The sequence below is a fragment of the Schistocerca serialis genome, chromosome 1 (assembly GCF_023864345.2).
Source record: "Schistocerca serialis cubense isolate TAMUIC-IGC-003099 chromosome 1, iqSchSeri2.2, whole genome shotgun sequence".
Taxonomy (NCBI): Eukaryota; Metazoa; Arthropoda; class Insecta; order Orthoptera; family Acrididae; genus Schistocerca; species Schistocerca serialis.
The window spans coordinates 129,159,672-129,186,117 of record NC_064638.1 but is presented as its reverse complement, the minus strand read 5'-3'; the positions used below and the strand labels follow the sequence as shown (position 1 = coordinate 129,186,117).

Sequence of the window (26,446 nt, the reverse complement as noted above, 5' to 3'; positions counted from 1 at the left end):
GGTCTTCGGGTACAACTACTCCTTTAACTTCAGAGCAAGTCAAGGCAGGAAGTTGAAGTGGCGGTCAGTTGTTGCAGATTCCACTGGGCCGGCTTTCAAAAGGGGCATTCACTGCTCTGCTCGATCCAGAACAGTCGGGCGATGCAAACGAATACATGCCCAAGTTGATCAGGTCGTGAAGGTACAATGGTTGAATTCTTTACGGTCAACATGTTACGGGTAGTAACTTTCGAATTGTGATTTAAAACGCAGTTCAGAATTACCCATTTCAGTGTTTCGAAACATACATTCATTTTGAATATCAATTTAAAAAACAAAAGTTGTACCGCACACTGTGTGTCTTGCCCATAGAAGAAAACTGTTAGCGACCAATAGACGTTCGAGTACAAGCCACACTGTACAGTGTGGTATCCAAGGACCCAAAGCGCCTTGTGAAATATAAATAGAGCTACATTATAATACACGTTATAAGGAGTACCAGGTAACTCCAAATCGATAACAAACAGCCACATTACAAACGAAGCAGCTAATACAACGAAATCCCCGCTTGATACGGGCAGTCGTGATATTTCATGAATGGTTCGAGGTACAGAAACTGGTTTTCGGTACATTATATTCTCTACCTACATAGTGAAGATGCTTTTTTATTTCTTTCTTCGCGGTTTCCGTCAATGTTCTCAGTGATAATTTTCGTAAAATAATAGCAAAATGTTAAGTTCAAAAGAATATCTGCACAGCACATTGTGGGCTCCGATTAGTTGTAAATATATATTTTAGTACTATGACGGAACCTGTGTTATGTATCCAATACTTCGGCCTCACGTTTGGCATATTTCTTGGCGGTTTTTGAACACTGAGACACGCAGATTCATTTTATTTCTCTTTTACGATGCTGTTAAAAACATCGTTCCATTTAAATACGGCATAATCGCGTCAGTATCTGGACTGAAGCAAGACAATCTTTAGTACCCGCACGGAATATCCACTCACTAGGTGCTGCTGTTTTACTGCTCAATATTAACGGGTTGCTAAGCACACACAAACCAATCCTTAGCTGGATAAGCATCTTAGTGGCTCAGGTAAGTGTAAAAATAGCTATTTGAAATTTAAGGGTTCGGCCCTCGATTGATTATTTAGATTCTTTCTCTTTGTACTCGAGGTGACGACGAAACATGAAATATCACGTACGTGAGAAATGCAGGTCGGAACACAGCATTTTCCTCTTAACTGGCTTCGTGATACACAGGCTGCCGTAATGTTCAAACGGTTCTCCGGGTTCGTGACTATAGCAGTCTCAAGCAAATCACTGTAAGAAAGGAAAGTACGGATCAAATCGTCTAGATCACTTTTAGTACCAGAGTCGATAAATTTTCCGGTAAGACCTACGTTTGACAGTGCTCAGTGGTAATTTTTCTATACTATAATACTAAGTTTCAGAAATTACGAGTACATTGCGACTTCAGTTGTTTATAAGGAAAAGTGTTTTGAATATGGGGTGAATATTCTCAGTACAAGATTATGACTGATTTAAAAATAACTGAAACAATCAGAGTAAGGACCACATGTCATAATGACGTGTATTAAATGCAGAAGGATTGCTACTAAAGACAAACCTACACCTCGAACAACGTTAAGGATCGGTTTGTTAACTTTATTTCGTATTTAAATTCACTGGCTTGTCATTGCAGAACCAAAGTATCAATCTACGACCAGGATTTCGCATGGAGGCGATACAGTGACTTGGCGAATTTTTCGTCTACTGAAACCACGTATTTCAGTGACTGCTTAGTTTATCTGCCGTAATCTGCAGATACTCCTTCGTTCCATCTACTGGGCTCGGTACCACGCGTTTATATTTTTCTTTGACAACAGGACGAGTACGTCTGTCGCAGAACGTATCTTCGAAGTCGCTCGCTGTCATCGTGCGAAGTAGGATGTTCATTCGTTCGCACTTGCTAATGATGCAAACGGCAGAAACGAATTAGCTGGAGAAAGTCGTATTTTAAATATTATGTGGGGTAAAAATATGAAAAATCTAAGGCGACAGAATTGTAATCCATCGTATCTACTGAGCATCTCGCGGGTCAACAGAAACATCCGATCTCACGCGTCGGCTTTGACCCGTGACGTAAGGGTGTTGTGGTGTGTGACGTCATTACGGCGCGGAGTTTGGTTTGTGAGTGTGGCGTGTTTGTAGATGTTGCCTCGTTGACGTTACCTTAGTAGGAGTTTTAGGGCCTGTAATATATAGTTTACCTTTTTACTGTACTTTTTGTTTTAACGTCGTCTATGAGGCTTATCAGTTTGCCATTAGATTGTTCAATCTTTATGGTCTATATGTTTTGTCGCTACTCGTTATGTCTAATGAATCAATATTGTTTTTTTCTTTTTTTTTATTTGTTTCTTTTTTTTATCTTTTGATTGACCTACACATTGATCTGTAGCGTAGCCCTGAATACGAGGTTAGGTTGGGAGTTTTTTTTTGGCGATGGGGGGGGGGTGTCAGGGGGGGCGCAGCCCCCCCCCCCCTGCCTGGCCTTGAGTACCACTTGTTTATTATTATCTTTGTTTGCTATCAATGTTAGCAGATTATTCTTCTGAAACCTTTGTGTGTGTTGTTTTTCTATGTGTTTTCGTCTTTGTGATACGTATGCAACGTTTCTTTATCCGCCATATTGGAATTGTCGTTTCCGCTATATTTGTGACGTCATGGGTCAAAGCCGACGGGTTAGATCGGACGTATTTCCCATCTCGCAGTACAAGCGTTTTAAGTTGACAGTCTAACAATGATCATTACCGCTACGAAGTACTTTGTGGCCTTGTAACATTGTGCAAAAGGGGGTTTAATTGTTGGTACGCAAATTACCTTCGTAACAGTGCAACTCGTACGTCGATTTTGTGTATTACGCACTTCATGGTATTATTATCAGGAATGCATGAAACTAAATACCTAAGATGAAATTAGGCTAGGTTGGTTTTTTAGTGTGGCACTATTTATTTTACGCACTATATAATTGACACTGGTAGTTACAAGTACATTGTTCCTACAAAACTAGCAACTGCTGTAAGCACTGGCTTGAAAATAGACTTTATTTTTTTTTTGTATAACTGAAATTTTACTACAATTAAAGGGTCGAACAGCCATCAAATAGGTAGAAGTTCCAGTTACTTGTATTAACGGCATCAAAAACCTCCCCGTTCCTGAGCACATAACACGTTCGAAATTTCTTGCACACATCAGCAAGCTCCCTTGGATATGTTTGGTAAAATTGTATTTTTAGGTCTAGGGGAACATGTACGGACAAAGCGGAACAACCGATCGGTCAACTTTCTCCACGCAAAATTATTTCATTTTTAATCTCACACACGCCTGTTTTGGTACAGTTGCATCACTGGCAATAAATTCTTGCATTGTTAAAAGCATAACGTAAGCTGAATGTGCCACGTAACTGACAACATGTGCCGTATGTAAAGACATCAACTTTGTAATGTGTAGGCAACGTTAACCAAAAGTACGCTGATGAAGTGTTAAGATGCGGCGCCCAGCGTCATCGCAAAACATCGCTTTCGACTCCCACTGTCAATAACATTTTATTACGAGTAATTTTATTTGCCTAATCAATAGAGCAACATCTACATTGATCTGTTGTATTCTGGTCTACAATTTTTGTTGACTGTTACAGCAGAACATAAATAGCCGGCGTTACCACAGCGACCGAATAAGCGCGGCACTGCGAACCGCCGTTACGGTGACGCCACAATCCCGACAAACTGCAACGCTACCCTGTCCCTTCTGGCAACGTTGTTCGACGAGTTCTGCTGTCCTCATCAATAATTACTATTTTAATTTTGTACCGAATTGCACCACTAAGTAGTAGCATGTGAAATAACATGTAAATAATATGTCATATCCTGCTTTATGGTACACGACAACCGATTGCTATCCCGAGACATCGAGTACTCACTACGCCGGGTGACCTTCACGATTAACAACACTACGATTATTACGACGACTTTCCCCGATGAAACTGAGCATCGCACGACGCAACCCATTGAAACCATTGAGACAAAACTGAGAATATCCCGCAGCATCAGAGTGACGCGCAAGGAGAAAATAATTTACTGGGTATGAGTTGCGTATTGGCCCCTGGCTGTCTTTCTCACGGGTGATGTACATAATATACACCAAAGTACGCATCGGTGATTTGCGTAAGGCAGCATTTCTGAAAGGACCTTGAGGTTCTATTCATTTGCAGTAACGAATGAATGTTTCCTACGATATATTCATATCGAAATTAGAAATGGCTGAACCAATTACAAAGCATGTCTCACATGTTATAATGACGTATATTAGATGTGGAGGCAAATTTGAAAACGACGTGGAGAAAGTGATAAAAGTTTAGTATGTTGTCACAGCCAAATGTACACGCGGGTGGCAGTATCACACTGTAACTCTTTTAGGGTGGTATATGTGCATCTTCAGCAGGTAATAGCCCATATCTCGCATGTATTTGGAACAAGTCACACAGCCAAGAGCTGGTGATAAAGTAACTATTGTCTAGACCGTGATACTGGATCATCCCCCCCCCCCCCCCCCCCCCGAAATCAATGTTGTTATGACAGACTATCTTAGGAGGGAAAGTGGTGTTCTGTTTGCGGGATACAAATGCCAAATAAACTTTGCGGTGACAATCTGATCTGTAGCACAGTCCAACATTTATGTCTGCGCCATATTTAATGCTCTTTGACATGTTTAACGCTATTTCGCCGTAAAAATTAACGCTGCAAACTAAATATAAAAAGCCTGTATTAAGCAATCGGCAAGTCTCCAACAAGGGTTCCATTGCGCATCATGTACGTCAGTTAAGCGAGAGATCGCGAGATCGAATATAGGTCGGACGATGGATCTTTCAATGTTTGTTTTAACCTAGTCTTCACCTCTCAACGGCGTGAGAAGTCGCCAGATACGACACGCGGGTCGGATTCCACGTTAAACTGTAGGTCCCCCTCGCCAGTTGAATAACTGGGGTACGTTACAGACATGCAAGTCGCCGAAGTGGCGTCCAATTGAAAGCTCTGAACCAGGCCATTGAACCGTAAGAAATTTTAATAATTCTGATTATGATGCCTACACCATACCTGTTTACTGGTTGTTTCTATCATCTGTTCATCTTCACGTTACCCGTTCCGACCATAAAATTTTTATAGCTGAAAATGATCATATGACCGAAACCTGTAGTTAATAAGAGATTTATTTATCAGTAGCTTTCGGCGGTTTTTAGGGTTCCGAGTCTCAATTGGAAAAAAAAATATATAAAAAAATCTGGAACCCTTGTAGGATAACTTTTTCATGCGTCTATTTTCTGCCTGTGCAAATGTTAGAAACCCATCTTTTCAGGAACAGGCAGAAACATCAAGTTGAAATTTATGTCACACACTAAGGTCTACAGGCCCTTGACGCTGTGAAAAAGGGAAGCATCTGAGTTTGTGAAAAAGGAAAGCAACTACGTCTATGCAATCGGACATTTACGGCACACATTTTCATACTTAAGAATTCGCTCGCTCATCACAACCTATAGAGTAGTTCCCGTTGATCTAAGATCACAATAGAACAAAGGAAAAACATTCAGAAGTAGTCGATTTGTAATCGTACCACAAGAAAATTTTTAGTCATTTATTATCAGGTCCGTCTGTTAAGATGATTTTTTCTCAGGAACGAGTACACCTATCAGGCTGAAATTTATGTCTCATACTTAGATCTATGGTCTCTTGGCGGTATAACAAACGTTAGCTTTCAAGTTAATGCAGCTAAAATATACTGCCATTTATGTAACGTATATTGTATTCGAAAACTCACTCATCAAACCTTATAGTGTACTTCCCGAAGGTCTAGAATCATGGAATTTGGCAAGAAGTAAGGTTTCAATGCATAATCAAAGGAAAAAAATCCAAAAATTGTTAATTTGTAAATACATAACACGAAAAAATATTTGTTTTTAGTTATCGGACGTGAAATTAAAACATTCTCGGAAGTGTTGGAATTCCTGAGGCCGATATCTTGCCAGTATCAATATCGATTACAGGCAAAAATCGTCGAGATTTTCGATTCCGAGAGTGGATGCAGTGTCTCTACACTTGATTATACTCGCATTGGAGGGGCAGTATGAGAGTCCAACTCGCACTTTAGCCGATTTTTTTTTTCCAAGTTAGTATGGTTTTATTGCAAAGGCAATATCGCAGATGCATCTGAGATCCAATCGGGCGATATGTCTGTCTGGTCACGAGCTCGAGAGGTATCAGTGCCGGCAAGGGTCCACGGTGCAGCAGGGTCCAATGTTTACAAACATGCGGCGGCACTGGGAGCTTTACCTTGAGGTTATGGGCGATCTGCCTGATGTAGTAGAGGTCGAGGTCCTGGAGGATTTCGATGCGCCCGCAGTTGTCGGGCGGCGGCTGCAGGTGGTTGCCGTTGGGCGAGTGGGCGCCCTGCGAGAGTGGCCTGGCGGCGGATCGCGCGCCCCCATCCCGGAGGCTGAGTGCCGCCAGTGGCAGGCACGAGTCCATGACGGCGGCGGCGGCAGGCGGAGCACGCGGTCGCGTAGCGTCGTCGCCCTTCTTCAGTCACATCACAACGCGGCCCCGCAGAAGAGTCGGCTGTCGGCGCGCGCGGGCGGCTCGCTGCGCTGAGGTGTCACACGCGTCCACTTACGACGGCGGCTGGGCGCAAACTGAGCGCGCCCGCTCGCCGCCCAGCTCCAGCTTCGCGCGGCCGCCGCTCGCGGCGCTGGCACCGCCTCCGACGTCGCGCACGGGCCGCCCTGTCACGCGAATGAGCGGGCCAGCCGGGGCCACTAATAACGTTCTATTACCGCTCACGCGCTCTCGGAATCCAAATGAGAAAGGACTCGCGCCGCCACCGACGTCTAGACTGTAAGCAACGAGGTCTTCTCAGTACCGGCATCTTCCGAAAGTTGTAAACATACACCTAACGCCGGGAGCATTGCCCGCGGGGAGTGGTTACTTACGGTGCGCGCACAGTAGCACATCGCAAATTCTGTCACCTTTTATTTATTTACTAGCTGTGTTTCCCGCCCCGTTACTGAGTGGTCGGCGCATCTTACTGCCATGCAGCAGGTCCAGTTTCGATTCTTGGCTGGGTCGGAGATTTTCTCCGCTCGGAGACTGGGTGATGATTTCATAATCATCAACATGCAATCGCCCAGTGTGGCGTCATCTGAAAAGACTTGCAACTTCCCCAGGTGCGGACTGCCGGGTATTAATGCCATACGATCATTTCATATCATTAGTCCAGTACCCAGCATTGCCCGAGCATGCATTTATTCCAGTCTTCCATTAGTCCATGTCCTCCTTTCTCCTATGTCTCTGTCTACCTCCTCCTGCCCTCCTGCACGTCTCTCTGTTCATCTTTTCCGTTCCCCTCTCTGTCAATCTACTCTCCCCCCCCCCCCCCCCCGAAAATTCCTGTAAGTAGGCTGTTTAGGTTTTTTTTATTGGTAACGCCACGTAGCGCTCTGTATGAAAATCACTGGCTGTGCTGTGTACAGTCTGTGGCTGGTTGGCATTGTTGGAATATTCGCTATTGTAGTGTTGGGCAGTGGCATGCGAACAGCGCGTAGCGTTGCAGAGTTGGAGGTGAGCCGCCAGCAGTGGAGGATGTGGGGGGGGGGGGGGGGGGGCGAGATGCCGGAGTTTTGAGAGCGGATGATCTGGACCTGTGTCCATCAGAAAGAGTAAATTTGTAAGACTGGATATCATGAACTGCTATATAAATTAAGACTTTTGAACACTATTAAGGTAAATATATTGTTTGTTCTCTATCAAAATCTTTCATTTGCTAACTATGCCTATCAGTAGTTAGTGCCTTCAGTAGTTAGAATCTTTTATTTAGCTGGCAGTAGTGGCGCTCGCTGTATTGCAGTAGTTCGAGTAACGAAGATTTTTGTGAGGTAAGAATTCATGAAAGGTATAGGTTATTGTTAGTCAGGGCCATTCTTTTGTAGGAATTACTGAAAGTCAGATTGCGTTGGGCTAAAAATATTGTGTGTCACTTTAGTGAATGTCTGAGTACGTTCAGTTTTGCTCAGCTGTTTGAAAATCAAATAACGTGGGGATTTATCAGCACAGTAATTCATTAATTTTTCTAAGGGGACGTTTCATTCCATCTCTTCGTCTCCCTCTGTCACTCTCCTCCTCTCACTTCTTTGTCCGTCTTCCTCTTTGCTTTCTCTGTCCATCTCCTCCTCTCCCCTCCATTTCGCCCTGCCCTACCTCATTTCATCTCCGCCGTTCCTCTCAGATCATCTCCTCCTCCCACTCTCTCTGTGCATCTCCTCTTTCTTTTCCATGTCCTTTTCTTCTTCCCCCTCTACACGTTCATCTCTTCCTCCCCCCTCTCTGCGTATCTCTTCATCCCCTGTTTCTGTTCTCTTCTTTCTTTTCTCTATACATTGCTCCACCCCCTCTGTCCATCTCTTCTCCTCTTCTTCCTCCTCCTCCTCCTCCTCTCTGTGCCTATTCCTTCCGCTTTCCTTTCTTTGGCCATCTCCTCCTCTCCCTGCTCTCTGTCCATTTCGTCTTCCCTTAATTTCCTTTTACCTCTCTGTCTTTTTATCTCCTGCTCCCCCTCTCTCTGCCCCTCTCTTCCCCCCCCCCCCTCCCCGTCTCTGTCCATCTCCTCCTATTTCCTTTTTGTGTCCATTGCCCCCTTCCCCTCTCTCTATCCATCTCCTCCTCCTCTTCCTCCTATCTGTGACTATCCCCTCTTTCCATCAAATGTCTTGTACATGCGGGAGTTTTTCACGGAACTCTGTGTTTGCGATATGATATCTTCTGACCTGAGTCACGTACAATGCTGTAGTTTTTCTCGCGCATTCAGTGGTAAATACTGTCTGCCGAATGTATCACGAATACAGTTAGTAGGAAATGAATAACAAATTGTCCGCCACAATAGGTGAGTGGAAGCCGGCACGGTAGCTCAATGTGTTCAGTCAGGCGGTTAGCTGTCCTCTGTAATAAGAAACTGAGTAACGGCTCAACACTGAACTTGAAGGGGTGTTATGGGACATCAACACCGAACAAATTCAACGAACAATATGGAAAAAAAGTGGACAGCGCGCCGGTTTGTCACACCGGGGGCCCGGGTTCGACTCCCAGCTGGGCTGGAGATTTTCTCTCCTCAGGGGCTGGGTGTTAGTGTAGTCTTCATCATCATCATTTCATCCTCATGGTCGCGCAAGTCGCCGAAGTGGCGTCTACCCGCCGGGACGATCTGGCCACACGAATTTGATTTCATTTCAGAAAGAAATTAAAACGTCGCGATTCATGCGGCAGTATTACAGTATGAACAGCGAAAATCTAGTAAACGATAAACTATTTTTTCCTTTTCCCCTCTTCAGCGAGAAAAAGTTTCGTCGGGGTTTGAAATTATGTGTAAGGTTTGTTGCTACTTTCCAAGTGTTATCATTCTCAAATACTGGACGACTACAGTATGGGTATTCGCGCGTCGTCGGTGCACTGCTTTTTCACCCCTACCCCTCACCCTTTTGATAGAAGGGTGGTTCCTAATCCTACGGTGATTCTTTGCAGACAGTAAGTGAGATGTGTACGAAGTTCGGTTGGAATCGGTCCTGTGGTTCAGGAGATGTGAAAAATACATCTATACGTACACCCATTTTTATAATTTGTATGGATTTGCTCGTTTCTGCAGCTACGATTATACAACTGACTTTTCTTAAATTCCTTTCTCTTTCTCTGGTATGGTGGTACTCGGTCCTACACCATGAACACTCTTCCTGTAGTTCTTGCATTCTCGTTGGATACATCCACCAGTCTGATGTTTTTTGCTCTGAACCTTTCTATGTCTCCTTTAACGTCACTACATTCCCCTAGATTCTAACTACATCTAGCCAGACTGGGCATCCTGCGATAGCGGAACACAGCGGCTCTCTTACACAAGATGTTCTTTTATTTATTGTTTTTCAGCCCGACTTCACCAAAGTGTTATTATAACCAGTTTCGACTTCTCATCAAGTCGTCATCACATGATCTGGATAAATTACATAGCAACTCGTTAAAGTGCTACTGAACAATAAACTAAAAAAACTTCAAAAAGTCAAAATCGCTAGTAAAGTATTTAGTTCGATAACCAGTTTTGGTGAGACTACGTTACTATCTCCAGATCCTGCTCTGCATACTCAGATAATTTCCTCCGCCTGTGCTATGTGTCGTGTCACATCACGAATATGCACGCGAAGATCATCGGCATGCCAAATTTAAAATAAATAATATGAACAAATATATGGATAGTGCGCCGAAACAAGTGCTCGTGCTCACACAATAGCTGACTGCAGATTCCCCCCCTCCCCCCCCCCCCCCCATCCCCCCAACCCAGCTTCTGTTTCGTGTGCTGAATGGTGGCTTGCTCTAAATGTAGAAAATTGTAAGTTTATGCAGATGAATAGAGAAACATCATCTAATGTTCTAATACAGTATTAGTGATTTTCTGTTTGACACTTCTGCTAAATATCTAAAAAAGTTGCAAAGAGGAATGAAATTGAACAAGCATGTAGGGAAGGTGAATGGTTGATTATGGTTTATTGGGAGAATTCTGAGGAAATGTAGCTCATCTGTAAAGCAGATTGCGTAAAGAACACTTGTGCTGTACATTCTTGAGTACTGTTCGAGTGTCTGGGAACCCCACCAGGTCGGATTAAAGGAACACAACGAAGTAATTCAAAAGTGTGCTGCTAGATTTGTTAGTAGTAGCTTCTATCAGAATGCCAGTGTTACGGAGCTGCTTTGTGAAATCGAATGGGAATTTTTGGAGGGCAGTCGTCGTTCTTTGGGCGGAACACTGTTGAAGTAGCTTAGAGAAGTGGCATTTGCATCTGACAGTTGGACTATTCCACCGCCGCCAACGAACATTTCGCGAATGGGGAACGAGTGTAAGCTAAGAGAAATCAGGGCTCGTACGGAGGTATACAGACAGTTACTTCACCCTAGCTCCATTTGCGACTGGAACAGGAAAGTGAATGACTAGAAGTGGTAGAAGATACACTCAGCCAAGCGCCGTATGGTGGCTTCCGGTGTATATAAATGGTATGTAGATGCAGAACCGTACTCAGCAACGCAGTTAGGTTTCAAACTGGGATGGGGGGGGGGGGGTGGGAGGGGTGGGGCGCTGCTCGCTTCTCACGTTATGCCCCGTGTACTTGCTGCGAGGCGACGGCTGCATCCAGTACCAAAAACACACGACAGCCGCGCGACCGTTTTTGTCGATTTCACTCCGCGATGATGAACGTGTGGTGCTGGTTCATTTACAGCAGCAGGCCCTAATGATTCCCGCTTTCTCTCCGTGGCTGAGATATTTTATGTGTGTCTTTTATCATGTCCCCCCTCCCCCCCCCCCCTCAACATCTGGATCCCAAATATTCTTTAGCAGACACAGGAAACAAATTCCTCCACAAACTTAAAATGGTTTGTGTCAGAGATGCCTTAATCCCATCGCACAGCTACACGGTATCTCATAACGGGTAAATTGAAAACGTGAGTAGTTTTCGATAAATTTCATGCTTTCACATTATACAGCATCCGTGGGTACAATCTGCCGATTCCGTGCCACAGTACCCCCAGGTAATAGCTACCGTACCAACCACTTCTCCATAGCGACCTTTACGTACAACTGCGCAACGACACTGAGAATGAGAATGCAGACTTTCTCGGCGAATCTCGATGACAAAATCTTCTCGGGTTGACAGCCGAGTCAATGTGTTGTTTCCCGGCAACGTTTCAGCAAGTTTCTTCGCCTGAAGATGGCAAGTAAGTAACTTGCTGAAACGTTGCTAGAAAACAACACATACGGCAGTCAACCCGAGAAGATTTTATCATCGATGTTTGAGAATGTGCCGTCAGTAGCCACTGGCCAACTGACATAAGACATCATTTAATGGAAGACAAAAATGGCTCTGAGCACTATGGGACTCAACTGCTGAGGTCATTAGTCCCCTAGAACTTAGAACTAGTTAAACCTAACTAACCTAAGGACATCACAAACATCCATGCCCGAGGCAGGATTCGAACCTGCGACCGTAGCGGTCTTGCGGTTCCAGACTGCAGCGCCTTTAACCGCACGGCCACTTCGGCCGGCTTTTAATGGAAGATCATCACCACAAGCCTGCAATTAGTCGACCTGAAGAGGGCAGCTGCAAAGAAGTTATTCATCCTGAGGAGAACCGCTGCAAAGACGGCCGAAACCTCGGCATTTTAGTCTTTTTAGTGTTGATAATGATGAGGCCTATTACAAAAAACAATTTTATTCGAACTTTATACTGCTCATTAGGTGGTGTAGCCTTTAACTGCGGAAGAGACTGGGGTGAAATAATAATTGCAAATCTTTACTATGAGACGCGTATGTCACGGCACCACGCAAACCAGAATCTCACAAGCGGTGCTGTTTTGTTTCGTACTGCTCAATCCCACACTACGAACAAGACACAACTATTACTGGATATTCGCTAGAGCTAATTTGACAATACCGTGTACTGCCTGGACCTCGTCCTTAACGACTTGCGGTGGTCTAGCGGTTCTAGGCGCTCAGTCCGGAACCGCGCGACTGCTACGGTCGCAGGTTCGAATCCTGCCTCGGGCATGGATTTGTGTGATGTCCTTAGGTCAGTTAGGTTTAAGTAGTTCTAAGTTCTAGGGGAGTGATGACCACAGATGTTAAGTCCCATAGTGCTCAGAGCCGAGCCTTAACGACTTCTATCTCGTTTTACCCCTGAAAACGTTCCTCAATGCTCAAAAATTCAGTAACAACGACAATGTCAAAGAACGTGTTACCACACAGTCGATAACATAAACGGCAACATTCTATGAGGTTCAAATGGTTCACATGGCTCCGAGCACTATGGGACTTAACATCTGAGGTAATCAGTCGCCTAGAACTTAAAACTACCTAAACCTAACTAACCTAAGGACACCACACACATCCACGCCCGAGGCAGGATTCGAACCTGCGACCGTAGCAGCAGCGCGGTTGCGGACTGAAGCGCCTAGAACCGTTCGGCCACAGACGCTGGCCAGAAACTGGCAGACTGCTACATTTTTATGTACTTTAATCAACAGCCACAGAGACTGACAGATGTTTATTCACATTGATTGTCATTGCAGCTGTGTTCTTTAAAAAATTATTAACTAACAGTCGGCCTCGGGATGCCTGTACGAGGGCTGTTCAAAAATTATCCGTCTTTTATTTATAAAATCAGCCTTTTTACAGCTGCGATGATACTAGTCTCCTTCAAAGCAGTCCCTTTCAGCTTCTGCACGCCTCTCCCAACAGAGCTACCACTACTGGGAGCATCGCTGGAAAGCATCTTTTGGTATGATGCGCAGCTCTGCTCCACCGACTTCCGCGTAATGTCTTCCCTGCTCTGAAATCTGGTCCCTTTCAGTTTGGAAAAATCCAGAAGTCAGTCGGTGCTGGGTCAGGGGAACAGGGATGCTGACAAAGCACAGCGTGTTGTGTTTGGCCAAAAAGTTCTGAATTAATTGGGAACATCCTCACGCTGCCACGGCTGGCGCCGGCTACTGGGCCAAGCGAGCCGTGTACTTGACTGATGCCGTGTGCAACACGTTACACATACTCTCTACGAATCTGAAGAAGTGCTATTAAATATTAATCGACCATTTTCATACTTTGTATACCAAATTCTACGGATAACACAACCACACTGTTAAAATTTGAAATCAATAACTTCAATACTTTCGGAGATATAATTTTTTACGCAAAACACATAATAACAGTGCTGGCATTGTGAAACGGAGTTAGGGACTGTAATGTATTCAACTATAGTATCAATTGAAACTACAACCAAGAGGGTAAGTTTATATAATCTAATTTTCTGGAATTTTCTTTAGTTCCAGTGCCACATATTTCTGACGTAATTAAAAGTACTTTTCAGAATTATTGTTTCCTCGTGTTTTGGAGAGTCAGAGAGTGAATGGAAGACATATGTAACTTGGGAATGTGATATTTTACTGAAACTCTGTAAATGTATGTTTGAGAAACTTATTGTGCAGTAGGGGAATTTGTGATGTAATGTATGTCCGATCTAGCTTGATTTTGTAAAAGGTAGCCAGAAGGGGCGTTGAGTATCAAATTTATTAGTAATTTATTTTCTGGAGGGAAATCGTATTTTATTTTCATTAAATTTTATTTAGTTACGGAATAACGAGATTTCAATTCAGCATTTCCAACGCGTTTGAGTAGGGCTTTGTGCCTCACATCTATGAATCGCGATAGTCGCTGGTCTTCTGCTAAACAACTATGTTGAACCGCGCTCATAAAATTTGTACCAAAATGAAGAAATTGGCGAGTCTGATCGGTTTTCATGTCGTTGACGAAGAGTGACTACAGTACTGAGTATTTTTTGAAAGTCTGAGTGATTTATTTTAGGAGATATACGAGCGTGAACATTTCAAGTCGTTCATAAACTCCGCGTGGCGTGTTTCGTGCAGATAACAAGACATTATGGCGAACACTTCTGTACAAGAAGCCTGCTGAACGACTGAATGTGTAAACTGGCAAGTGGTCGTGGGTGACTGTTTAGGACGTTCAAAATATCGTGTCGGACTAAATATCTTCTGGCTGCTTTTGGGTATGCGCTTGTAACAGAGACGTCGTTAACATTGCATAATGATGTCGGGATAATAAATACGGACTTATAGCCATTTATGTGTTTTAAAGACAGTAAACCAGCTTAAATAAAATTTCAGATATTTTTTCAAACGAGTCATGCAAGAATTTCGAAGTCCAGTAGTTTAACTAACTTTCAGCTACTGCCCAAGTGCTGGAGTTATGTGGCCTTTGCGTGGTAGGTATTTAGTCGATATTGTCAACGCTACTTTTGTCGGCTAAACCAATATCTATCATCGCAGAGTCAAGGAGCAGACACACTGAAAACTATCCAGGTAGGTGGACTGTTTAAAAGACAGTGGGTAGCGCTCCCCTGCAGCTAGGCGTCACCGCCAAACACCAGTTATCTTGGAGCCGTTTGTTTATGCCGGTGAAGCGAGGTTTAGGGTAGCCAAAGGTTGACGAACGCAAGCGGCCGATTGGTGTTTTTTTTTGTGCAATAATCTTTATTGAACAAACTAACAGTACTTATATATATACACAATGCAACAGTTCTTCAAGGTACAATTTAAACATATACATCATTTTCAGTTTAACAAAAATATTAGAAAAACATTAAATACTACAAAATATAACATAGTCTGTCTTTTCACTTTTTTTTTTGTCGATGCATGAGAACGTGGGTAGAGTGTGTTGCATCATGTGACGGATAGGCATGGCACACCCCAACTTTGAGGGGGGGTTAAGGAAGCGTTGCGGAGATAACCGGCAAAAATTTGGCCGGAAGATGGTTATCGGTTGAGGGTGCTATGCGCGGTCACAACTTTGAACCAAAAGTCAAGGACTGTATGCGGACCACTCTGAAAGAGGTATTCTAAAGCCTGTCCTCGAAACCAGATGAGTGTATGGTGTTTAGCAAGACGGTAGTGAAATATCTGGGGCAACAACAAGAAATCTGGGGTTACCGTCGTTGGCGAGGCACGGAGGTAAAAGCTCACGATTCGTTGGATGAGGAACCATACGTTTCGTTTGAGGGGGCACGTAAGACGGTGCTCGTCAGTGTCTTCGAGCTGACAGTCAGAGCCAAGTGGGGAGGTGGCCAGTCCTAAGCGATAAAATCGACTATTAGTCGGGAATTTGCCATAGACTAAAACATACCAGAGTGTAGACACAGACGACGGTGAAAATGGTGCATGCACACACCCCCAAACCGTTCGCCAGTTAATGTAAGGGAGCTGTAGTACCATGGGTTCGCAAGGGTTGGACAGCAAAAGCAAACGATAATAATCTTTTGTACGGGGAGGACGGGTGACTGGAAGATCGGCCCGAACGTAGCTGAGTGCTATGAAACAATTGGCGACGTGATACACTAATGGAGAAGTAGGTGCCACATTGATCGGTGGATCGAGAGAAGCTGGTCGGAGGATATCTAAGAAACTGCGTGAGCCGGCCGGAGTGGCCGTGCGGTTCTAAGCGCTGCAGTCTGGAGCCGAGCGACCGCTACCGTCGCAGGTTCGAATCCTGCATCGGGCGTGGATGTGTATGATGTCCTTAGGTTAGTTAGGTTTGATTAGTTCTAAGTTCTAGGCGACTGATGACCTCAGAAGTTAAGTCGCATAGTGCTCAGAGCCATTGGAACCAAACTGCGTGATAAGGACGGAATCGGCCCCCGCCAGTGCCGCAACATAGTATGGACAAAGAGTGCAGAAGGTCGTGCCCACACGTTGACGAGTCCGAGGCCACCTTTTGCAGGAGGCGGTGTTAGAGTGTTGTAGTGGACATTGGAAAGTGCCCCTGCTGACACGAAATATCCAAAGGTTGATTGGATGCGGCGGCCAAGGACTAACGGTATTGGGAGGATTTGGGCGACGTGTACCAGTTTAGGGGCGACATACATGATGACATATGACACACCTTGGAGTTGGTTTAAGTTACGGTGCACTTCACCGCGGACATGGTGCCGAATCGACTGCAAAAGCCGCCGGTAAGCGAGGGCCACTGTGCGGTGTGTGGAGCTCGTAAATTTGATACCCAAGTAACGAAGGGTGGTACTGACTGGGAGTGGGGTTGGTACCATAGCCGGGAGGCCGAGCCCAATGTGCATCATTTACGGACATTAAGAATGCTACAAAAAAGACGTCCATACTGATGGGTCCTTTGGATGGTGTCATTGAGTTCCGTGTTAGAGGAGGTGAGAAAGAGGAGGTCGTCCGCATAAGCCCTGCAGTGAAAGGTGCAGTTGCGTAAGGTGAGACCCTGCAGTCTAGAGCTAAGACCAGTGATGAGGGGCTCAAGTGCAATGGCATATAGTAAAGTAGACATAGGGCACCCTTGACGCACAGAACGGCATATAGGAATCGGTCCTGCAAGCCTCCCATTAACTTGTACCACAGGGACCGCGGGAAGTAGTCACCGGCGAATGGCATCGACAAAGAATAATGGGAACCCCATACGTGTCTCCACCATGAGGAGGAATGGGTGTCGAACGCGATCAAAGGCACTGGTGAAATCGATGGATACCAGTGCTGCACGAAGGCGACAAACTGCCGCCAGCGCGATGAGGTCACGAAAATGGCACTTGTCAGGGGAAATGAAATGATCGTGTAGCATTGTTGGCCGGGTGGCCCCACTAGGGGCAAGTTCGGCAGCCGTATTCCAAGTCCTTTTTAGCTGACACCACATCAGCGACTTGCGAGTCAATGATGATGAAAATGGACACACAACACCCCGTCCCCTGCCGGGAATCGAACCCGGGCCCCCTGCGTGGTGCGTTCGGCTACTGCTGACTTGCTGTTGTTGCCCCAGTCGCGTGCTCCGAAACGATGCTTGCAAGGGAACCTCCTCATCGCACCCCCCCCCCCCCCCCCCCCCCAGATTTAGTTATAAGTTGACACAGTGGGCAGGCCTTGAAAAAATGAACTCATATCAGTCGAGAAAACAGGAAGAAGTTGTGTGGAACTTTGAAAAAAAGAAGCAAAATATACAAACTGAGGGGTCCATGCGCAAGATAGGCTACATCAAGGATAGTGTGAGCTCAGGAGCGCCGTGGTCCTGTAGTTAGCGTGAGCAGCTGCGGAACGACAGGTCCTTGGTTCAAGTCTTCCCTCGAGTGGAAAGTTCAATTTTCTATTTTCAGACAATTATCATCTGTCCGTCCGTCCGTCCGATGCGAGGTAACTGCGCCGTAGTATGGGGACACTACACCTAAACGGAAAAAATTGAAAACGTTAAAAACATATGTTTTGACAGAGCACAGGGAAAGCTGTGCGACTGTGAAACTGTTGCATTCATTTGTTGCAATTGACAAACATGTTTTCATCACTTTTTTGGGAGTGATCATCACATCCACAAGAAAATCTAAATCGGGCAAGGTAGAAGAATCTTTTTACCCATTCGCCAAGTGTACAAGTTAGGTTCAAACATGGCTCTGAGCACTATGGGACTTAACATCTGAGGTCATCAGTCCCCTAGAACTTAGAACTACTTAAACCTAACTAACCTAAGGACAACACACACATCCATGCCCGAGGCAGGATTCGAACCTGCGACCGTAGCGGTCGCGTGGTTCCAGACTGAAGCGCCTAGAACCGCTCGGCCACTCCGGCCGGCGTACAAGTTAGGTGGGTCGACAACATATTCCTGTCATGTGACGCACATGCCATCACCAGTGTCGTATGGATTATATCAGACGTGTTTTCCTGTGGAGAAATCGGTTAACCTATGACCTTGCGATCAAATGTTTTCGGTTCCCACTGGAGAGGCACGTCCTATCGTCTACTAATCGCACGGTTTTGCGGTGCGGTCGCAAAACACAGACACTAAACTTATTACAGTGAACAGAGACGTCAATGAGTGAACGGACAGATCATAACTTTGCGAAAATAAAAAAAGTAAACTTTTCACTCGAGGGAAAACTTGAACCAAGGACCTCTCGTTCCGCAGATGCTCACGCTAACCACGGGACCACGGCGCTCCTGACCTCAAAATGGTTCAAATGGCTCTGAGCACTATGGGACTTAACATCTATGGGCATCAGTCCCCTAGAACTTAGAACTAATTAAACCTAACTAACCTAAGGACATCACACACAGCCATGCCCGAGGCAGGATTCGAACCTGCGACCGTAGCAGTCGCGCGGCTCCGGACTGAGCGCCTAGAACCACTAGACCACCGCAGCCGGCCTCCTGACCTCACAAATCCTTGTTGTTACCTATCTTGCAGATGGAATACTCAGTTTGTATATTTTGCTTATTTTTTTCATAGTTCCACACAACTTCTTCCTGTTTTCTCGATTGATCTGTGTTCAGTTTTTCAAGGCCTATCCACTGTGACAACTTATAACTAAATCTGAGGGGGGTGGGATGGGGGATTCCCTTGTTAGTGCTCGGAAAGGACTTCATTCGATTGGATGTGAGTTAGTAAATTATTCAAACAACACAGGTCTATAAAGAAATGAATTAAAGAAACAAACGTCACGTATAAGTTTCGAGGGTAGCACACGAGTTTTTGATTTGGGGACGGGTCTTGACCTGTGTCTCACTGCCAGTTAGATCGGCCCGTGTGTTTCCGGACGTGAACGCTACAGATAATGGAAGCACGACACGCTGAGGCAGTTTCCGTAACACGACAGTGGAGGGCTGGGTAGGGACAGCAGAGCAGAACAGAACAGAAGAGTGGAGGTGGCGCCACATCGTGTCACACCGGGCGAGCGCCTTCCGGTCTCCTCCCAGAGGTAAACGCGTTGCCGGCCAGCTCAGCACACGACGGCCGTGGACCGTGGCGACATCCGCGCCACACAAACACTCACTGACAGGGGAGGCACACACCCAACTGTAGCACACTTGTCTAGCAAATACCGCTCTAAAACGAGTCGCTTCTGAAGAGTTTTCTGAGAAATCTTGGTTCAAAGTTTAAGGAGCCTGTTGAGTTACACACGAGACAGCAGTGGCGTTGGCGCACCTGGTCAAGGCGGCCTACATCTACATGGTTACTCTGCAGTTCACAGTTACGTGCCTGGCAGAGGGTTCATCGAACCATTTTCACACTACTTCTCTACCATTCCACTCTCGAATGGCGCGTGGGAAAAAGGAACACCTAAATCTTTCCATTCTAGCTCTGATTTCTCTTATTTTATTATGATGATCATTTCTCCCTACGCCGGCCGTTGTGGCCGAGCGGTTCTAGGCGCGTCAATCTGGAACCGCGATGCCGCTACGGCCGCAGGTTCGAATCCTGCCTCGGGCATGGATGTGTGTGATGTCCCTAGGTTCGTTAGGTTTAAGTAGTTCTAGGGGACTGATGACCTCAGAAGTTAAGTCCCATAGTACTCAGAGCCAATTGAACCATTTCTCCCTACGTAGGTGGGTGTCAACAAAATATTTACGCATTCGGAAGAGAAAGTTGGTGATTGAATTTTCGTAAATAGATCTCGACGCAAAGAAAACCGCCTTTGTTTCAGTGACTGCCACCCCAACTCGCGTATCGTATTAGTGACACTCTCACCCCTATCCCGCGATAACACGAAACGAGCTGGCCTTCTTTGCACTTTTTCGATGTCCTCCGTCAATCCTATCCGGCAAGGATCCCATACCGCGCAGCAATATTCCAGCAGAGGACGGACAAGTGTAATGTAGACTGTCTCTTTAGCGGGTTTGACGCATCTTCTAGGTGTTCTGCACACAAAGCACAGTCTTTGATTCGTCTTCCCCACAATATTATCTATGTGGTCTTTCCAATTTAAGTTGCTCGTAATTGTAATTCCTAGGTAACTACCGGCCATTAAAATTGCTACACCAAGAAGAAATGCAGATGATAAACGGGTACTCATTTGACAAATATATTATACTAGAACTGACATGTGATTACATTTTCACGCAATTTGGGTGCATACATCCTGAGAAATCAGTACCCGTAATAACGGCCTTGATACGCCTGGGCATTGAGTCAAACAGAGCTTGGATGGCGTGGACAGGTACAGCTGCCCATGCAGCTTCAACACGATACCACAGTTCATCAAGAGTAGTGACTGGCGTATTGTGACGAGCCAGTTGCTCGGCCACCATTGACCAGACGTTTTCAATTGGTGAGAGATCTGGAGAATGTGCTGGCCAGGGCAGCAGTCGAACATTTTCTGTATCCAGAAAGGCCCGTACAGGACCTGAAACATGCAGTCGTGCATTATCCTGCTGAAATATAGGGTTTGGCAGGGATCGAATAGAGAGTAGAGCCACGGGTCGTAACACATCTGAAATGTAACGTCCACTGTTCAAAGTGCCGTCAATGCGAACAAGAGGTGACCGAGATGTGTAACCAATGGCACCCCATACCATCACGCCAAGTGATACGCCAGTATGTCGATGACGAATGCATACTTCCAATGAGCGTTCAAGGCGATGTCGCCAAACATGGATGCGACCATCATGATGCCGTAAACAGAACCTGGATTCATCCGAAAAAATGACGTTTTGCCATTCGTGCACCCAGGCTCGTCGTTGAGTACACCATCGCAGGCGCTCCTGTCTCTGATGTAGCGTCAGGGGTAACCGCAGCCATGGTCTCCGAGCTGATAGTCCAGGCTACTGCAAATGTCGTCGAACTGTTCATGCAGATGGTTGTTGTCTTACAAACGTTGACTCAGGGATCGAGACGTGGCTGCACGATCAGTTGCAGCCATGCGGATAAGATTACTGACATCTCGACTGCTGGTGATACGAGGCCGTTGGGGTCCAGCACGGCGTTCCGTATTACCCTCTTGAACCCACAGATTCCATATTGCGCTAACAGTCATTGGATCTCGACCAACGCGAGCAACAATGTCGCGATACGATAAACCGCAATCGCGGAAACGTGATGGTACACATTTCTCCTCCTTACACAAGGCAACGCCGTTCAACTGTTGTTTGTGTATGAGAAATCGGTTGGAAATTTTCCTCATGTCAGCACCTTGTAGGTGTCGCCACCGGTGCCAACTTTGTGTGAATGCCCTGAAAAGCTAATCATTTGCATATAACAGCATCTTCTTCCTGTCGGTTAAATTTCGCGTCTGTAGCACGTCATCTTCGTGGTGTAGCAATTTTAATGGCCAATAATGTATTGAGTCGAATTGACAGCCCTTACATTCGTGCGATCTATAGTATACCCAAAATTTTTCTGATTTCTTTTAGTGCCCATGTGGATGACCTCGCACTTTTCTTTGTTTAGTGCCAATTGCCACTTTTCGCACCATACAGAAATTCTCTCTACATCATTTTGTAACTTGAATTGATCGTCTGATGATTTTACTACGAGGTAAATTACAGCGTCAACTGCGAACAATCTAAGGGGGCTGCTCAGGTTATCACCTGCATCATTTATGTAAATCAGGAACAGCAGAGGGCCTATGACACTACCTTGCCGAACGCCAGATATCACTTCTGTTCTACTCGATGATTTACCGTCTATTACTACGAACTATGGCCTCTCTGAGAGGAAATCACGAATTCAGTCACACAACTGAGACGATACTCCATATTCACACAAATTGATTAATAGTCGCTTGTGGGGAACGGTATCAAAAGCCTTCTGGAAATCTAGGAATATGGAATCGATGTGAGATCCCTTGTCGACATCGCTCATTACTTCATGGGAATAAAGAGCTACCTGTGTTGTACAAGAACGATATTTTCTGTATCCGTGTTGGTTATGTATCAATAAGTCATTTTCTTCAAGGTGATTCATAATGTTCGAGTACAGTTTATGCTCCAAAATGCAACTGCAATGTCTGTAATTCAATGGGTCTATTTCCTTTCTTGAATATTGGTGTGACCTGTGCTACTTTCGTCTATAGGAACAGACCTCTCGTCAAGTGAGCTGTTGTATATGATTGCTAAGAAAGGCGCTATTGTGTAAGAGTCGCAAACTGATGAGTAATACTCAAGAACTGGTAGATAAAGTATTCTGTAACTTACTTCCTTCATGGGTGAATTACTTTTTCTTACATTTCTTCCAATGACTTCCAGTCGGGAATCTGCTTTTTTTATTACTAGTTTTATACGACTTTTCCACCTTAAATTATCCTAGCTGCTTACGCCTAGGTATTTCACAGTTATAACATTCCACTGATTGAGTGAATAATGTATTATGGAACAATGTAATTTTCAATGTATTTATGTGCAAAACACTGAGAGTCAGTTGAATGTCGCTTCCTCTGCAGGTCTCCCTGCATTTCCATACAGTTTGCTGGCATTACGACTTGTCTACGTAAAATAACGTCGTCTACGAACAGTCTCATGGAATTTTCATCGTTACCCACCAAATAATTTGTATGTATTGTCATAAAAAATAATATCACTACAATCATTTCACATTTGATGGCTTCTCCTTGTTTAAGAAAATATGCAGAAACCTATCCGCTAAAAATTCCTCAATCCATTCTCAAACTCTACCAATAAATCACATAAAGTATACGTTATAATAGAAGAAAAGATGGCGATCATTGAAAAATGATATATGTGGCGAATCAATTTTGCAGTACCACTACTTTAATTTTGCTACAAACAGGTGGCATTGCTATCGGCTCAATCCTTTGTTGCCATTACCATAAGTTATTTTTATCGAACGATTCAAACTATAGTTTTTGTGTTGGGCTGATTGAAAACCACCTGGTCGCCTCTCATTTTTTTATGATTCATTTGTAATATTGAAACAAACGATGAGGCATTGTGTAGACTATTTAATTTGTTAAATGGTAGTGCGCTGCCACATTTGGGACACCACTGAACCCGACATGAGTACTATGGAACCAACTCAAAACAAGTCTCCGCGAATTATGGCTGGTAATTGAGTGATAATGCATCAGGATTGATCCACAACGCGTTCGATGGTCTCATAAATTCCACACCACGGCGGTCTGAAGCAATCAGTCAGCTACATGCTTCTAAGTATGTGTCTCAAATGAAGTAGTTCATCTGTTAACGAGAAGGTATTCTGTAAGAAAGTATAATGTTTACCTCCAAGTGTGCTGCGAACACGTGCAGAGGAGCGTAACACTTCAGCTTTACGGAGACGTCAACTCACCTGCAACAAACAAATATCGCAATGTTAAAAGTGCTGTGATTTCTATTAACGCAGCTACATGTGCTATAAAGATAGTACAGACAAGTGCTACGGTACAGACAACAGAAGTATGTGGTCCTCAGGCAACGCGTGAAACACAAATCTAGGAATATGGTTTTGACTGAAGCGCAGTTTTGCTTTGAAACTGAAGTAGGCGAAATAAAGTTATACGTATTTATTATACGAAATAATTTTTTTCTGCAATGCTATTTCTATTCAAAGAACATTTATTTATACCTTATGACTGGCAAATTCGACTACACATTTTCATGTGAACCATTACCCATACGACTGCGCGATCAAGAATGCAGCTCTAAAAGAATGCACATAGCGATTGTGAGGCATCAGACAAGTGATTTGTTTCGCATCCACTTAAATTCCAGACCATCACAATAAACCCTAACCAGAAGAACTTCTGAACATCATTAGAACATGTAACTGCATTTTAGCACATGTAACTGCATTTTAACACATGTAACTGTATTTTACATAACAGGAAAACATTGAATCCATTTGACAACTTTCTTGGTTCAAAAAATGGTTCAAATGGCTCTGAGCACTATGGGACTTAACATCTATGGTCATCAGTCCCCTAGAACTTAGAACTACTTAAACCTAACTAACCTAAGGACACCACACAACACCCAGACATCACGAGGCAGAGAAAATCCCTGACCCCACCGGGAATCGAACCCAACTTTCTTGGTCTTGGAGTAAAATGTTCCGTGTTTACCATACACCATACGTCAAGGTACGTAGTCAAGCTGCCAGGTTCACTAGAAACAAAGTTTATTCTATTGGTAGCGCAACAACAGTAAGCCGCAATTTTCTGTTCCTACTGATTTCTGAGCAGAAATTTTTACGTATTTTGTGTGTAACAAATGAAGCAGATCTTCTATGCGGTACGATGAGAAATAATTGAATACTTAAAAAATGTATGTCAAAATCGGCAAGTCAAATACTGAATCCTATCTAACATACGCAGCGACATCAGTTATTGAGCCTAGTTTTTTTCTTATTTTTGTATCAAAATGTTGGTCTTTATCATTTTTGAGGCATGTACTCTGCTCTTCTGCTGACAGGTAAACAACATTACTCTTTCCTTGTAATTTGGAACTGATGCTCAAATTCATATACTCATGAAAAGTTTGCAGTGCACTGCTGTTACGGGTGGTGTGGTTTCTCTTGTATCCCGCCTGTTAGGTGGCGGGTGGGTCTGCTCCTGTAAACTGAAGGGTAGGCCGAATGTAGGAAGCGAGTAGGAGCAGGTGAGCTAAAAATCTCCCGGTACAGTTTTTAAGGTAAAGGTGGTTTTACTATCTCACAACAATAATAACGTGAATACCTAACTCTGCACTGAGGAGCACGTAGGTGCGAAGCCGGATGTAGCAAAGCTCACAAAAGCTACACAGGCAAAATCTGTAGTGGCTCGCCCACTATGGAAATGAAACGATGTTGGTTGTTGGTCGTCTGCTCGGCATCAGATGGGGTGGATTCGGAGCGGAGCTCGTAGAGCTGCAGAGCGCCGGCTAGAGGGCGCTGTCGTCGGTGTCGTAGTGCCAACCTAGCAGCGCGCACCTACGTTGTGGCATCGTAGCTATAGATACCACAGTTTCTACTTAAATGCTAACAAGTGTCCAATTGAGATTAAGCATAACAAAATTCAGAAAATGTGGAGTATGAAATCAAAAGAACGTTGCACCATTATCTGGACAACTCATCACTTCAAATTATGATGTAAAACCACAGTTCAGTCTCTTCACTATCCAAGTAAAGATTGTATGTCCCCTCCTTCTTCTAAACTTAGAATCGATTCACTCTGTCAGTTATACACTGATCAGCCAGACCATTATGACCACCTATCTAACAGACGGTATGTCCCCTGTTCCGCACGAATAACGACGACGAAACGTCGTGGCCTGGAAGCAATGAGGCCTCGGTAGGTGGCTGGATGGAGCTGCCACCAGATGTGCACACACAAGTAACCTAATTCCCGTAAATTCCAGGGAGGGGGGCGATGAGCTCAGGCGCCACGATCAATCATATCCCAGATGCTCCATTGGGTTCAGATCTGGAGAGTTTGGGGGCCAGCACATCAACTGGATCTCGCCACTGAGTTCCTCGAACCACTCCATCACGCTCATCGCCTTGTGACGAGGCGCATTATCTTGTTGAAAAATCCCACTGCTGTCGGAAACATAGTCGTCATGAAGAATACGATACTCCCTGCTCGTCATGGTGCCTTGAACGAGCTCCCATGGACACTCGCGCCCTCCAGTCGGAATGATGAAGAAGGTATCCGGATTCATCAGGCCATGCAACGACCAGTGCCCAAAGTCACGTGCCCATTTCAGTCGTAGCTGCCCATCTCGTGATGTTAACATCGATTGGCACACGCATGGGTTGTCGACCGCGTAGGCCGATCGTTAGGAGTGTCAGGTGCACTGTGCGTTCGGACACACTTGCACCCTGCCCAGTATTAAAGTCAGGTATTAGTTCCGTCACAGATTGCCTCCTGTCCTGTTTTACCAGTGCGCCCAGCCTAAGACGTCTCACATCTGTAATGACGGATGGCCACCCAGCCCTACGACATCTGGACATGGTTTCTCCTTCGTTTCACCACATGTTGAGGACACCCATCACAGTATTCCTCAAACGCCCGACAAGTCGAGCAGTTTCGAAACGCGCTTGCAGTGTCTG

General features: G+C 44.9%; 1 protein-coding gene across 4 annotated transcripts in view; it reads right to left on the bottom strand.

The window, feature by feature from the left end:
- Nucleotides 1-26,446, bottom strand: part of LOC126464102 (rhotekin-like) — a 755,639-nt gene that overhangs the window by 640,146 nt on the left and 89,047 nt on the right. For 3 of the 4 annotated variants that reach the window (XR_007585963.1, XM_050096209.1, XM_050096211.1), the window contains exon 1: nt 6,370-6,711. The exons of the other annotated variant lie outside the window; for it this stretch is intronic. Coding sequence is in view for 2 of the 3 variants with exons in the window: in XM_050096209.1 (XP_049952166.1) it covers nt 6,370-6,564 (195 nt within the window). In the remaining variant the exon portion in view is untranslated. Of the gene's footprint in view, nt 1-6,369; nt 6,712-26,446 lie in introns of those variants that run through there. 4 annotated transcript variants of the gene reach the window in all.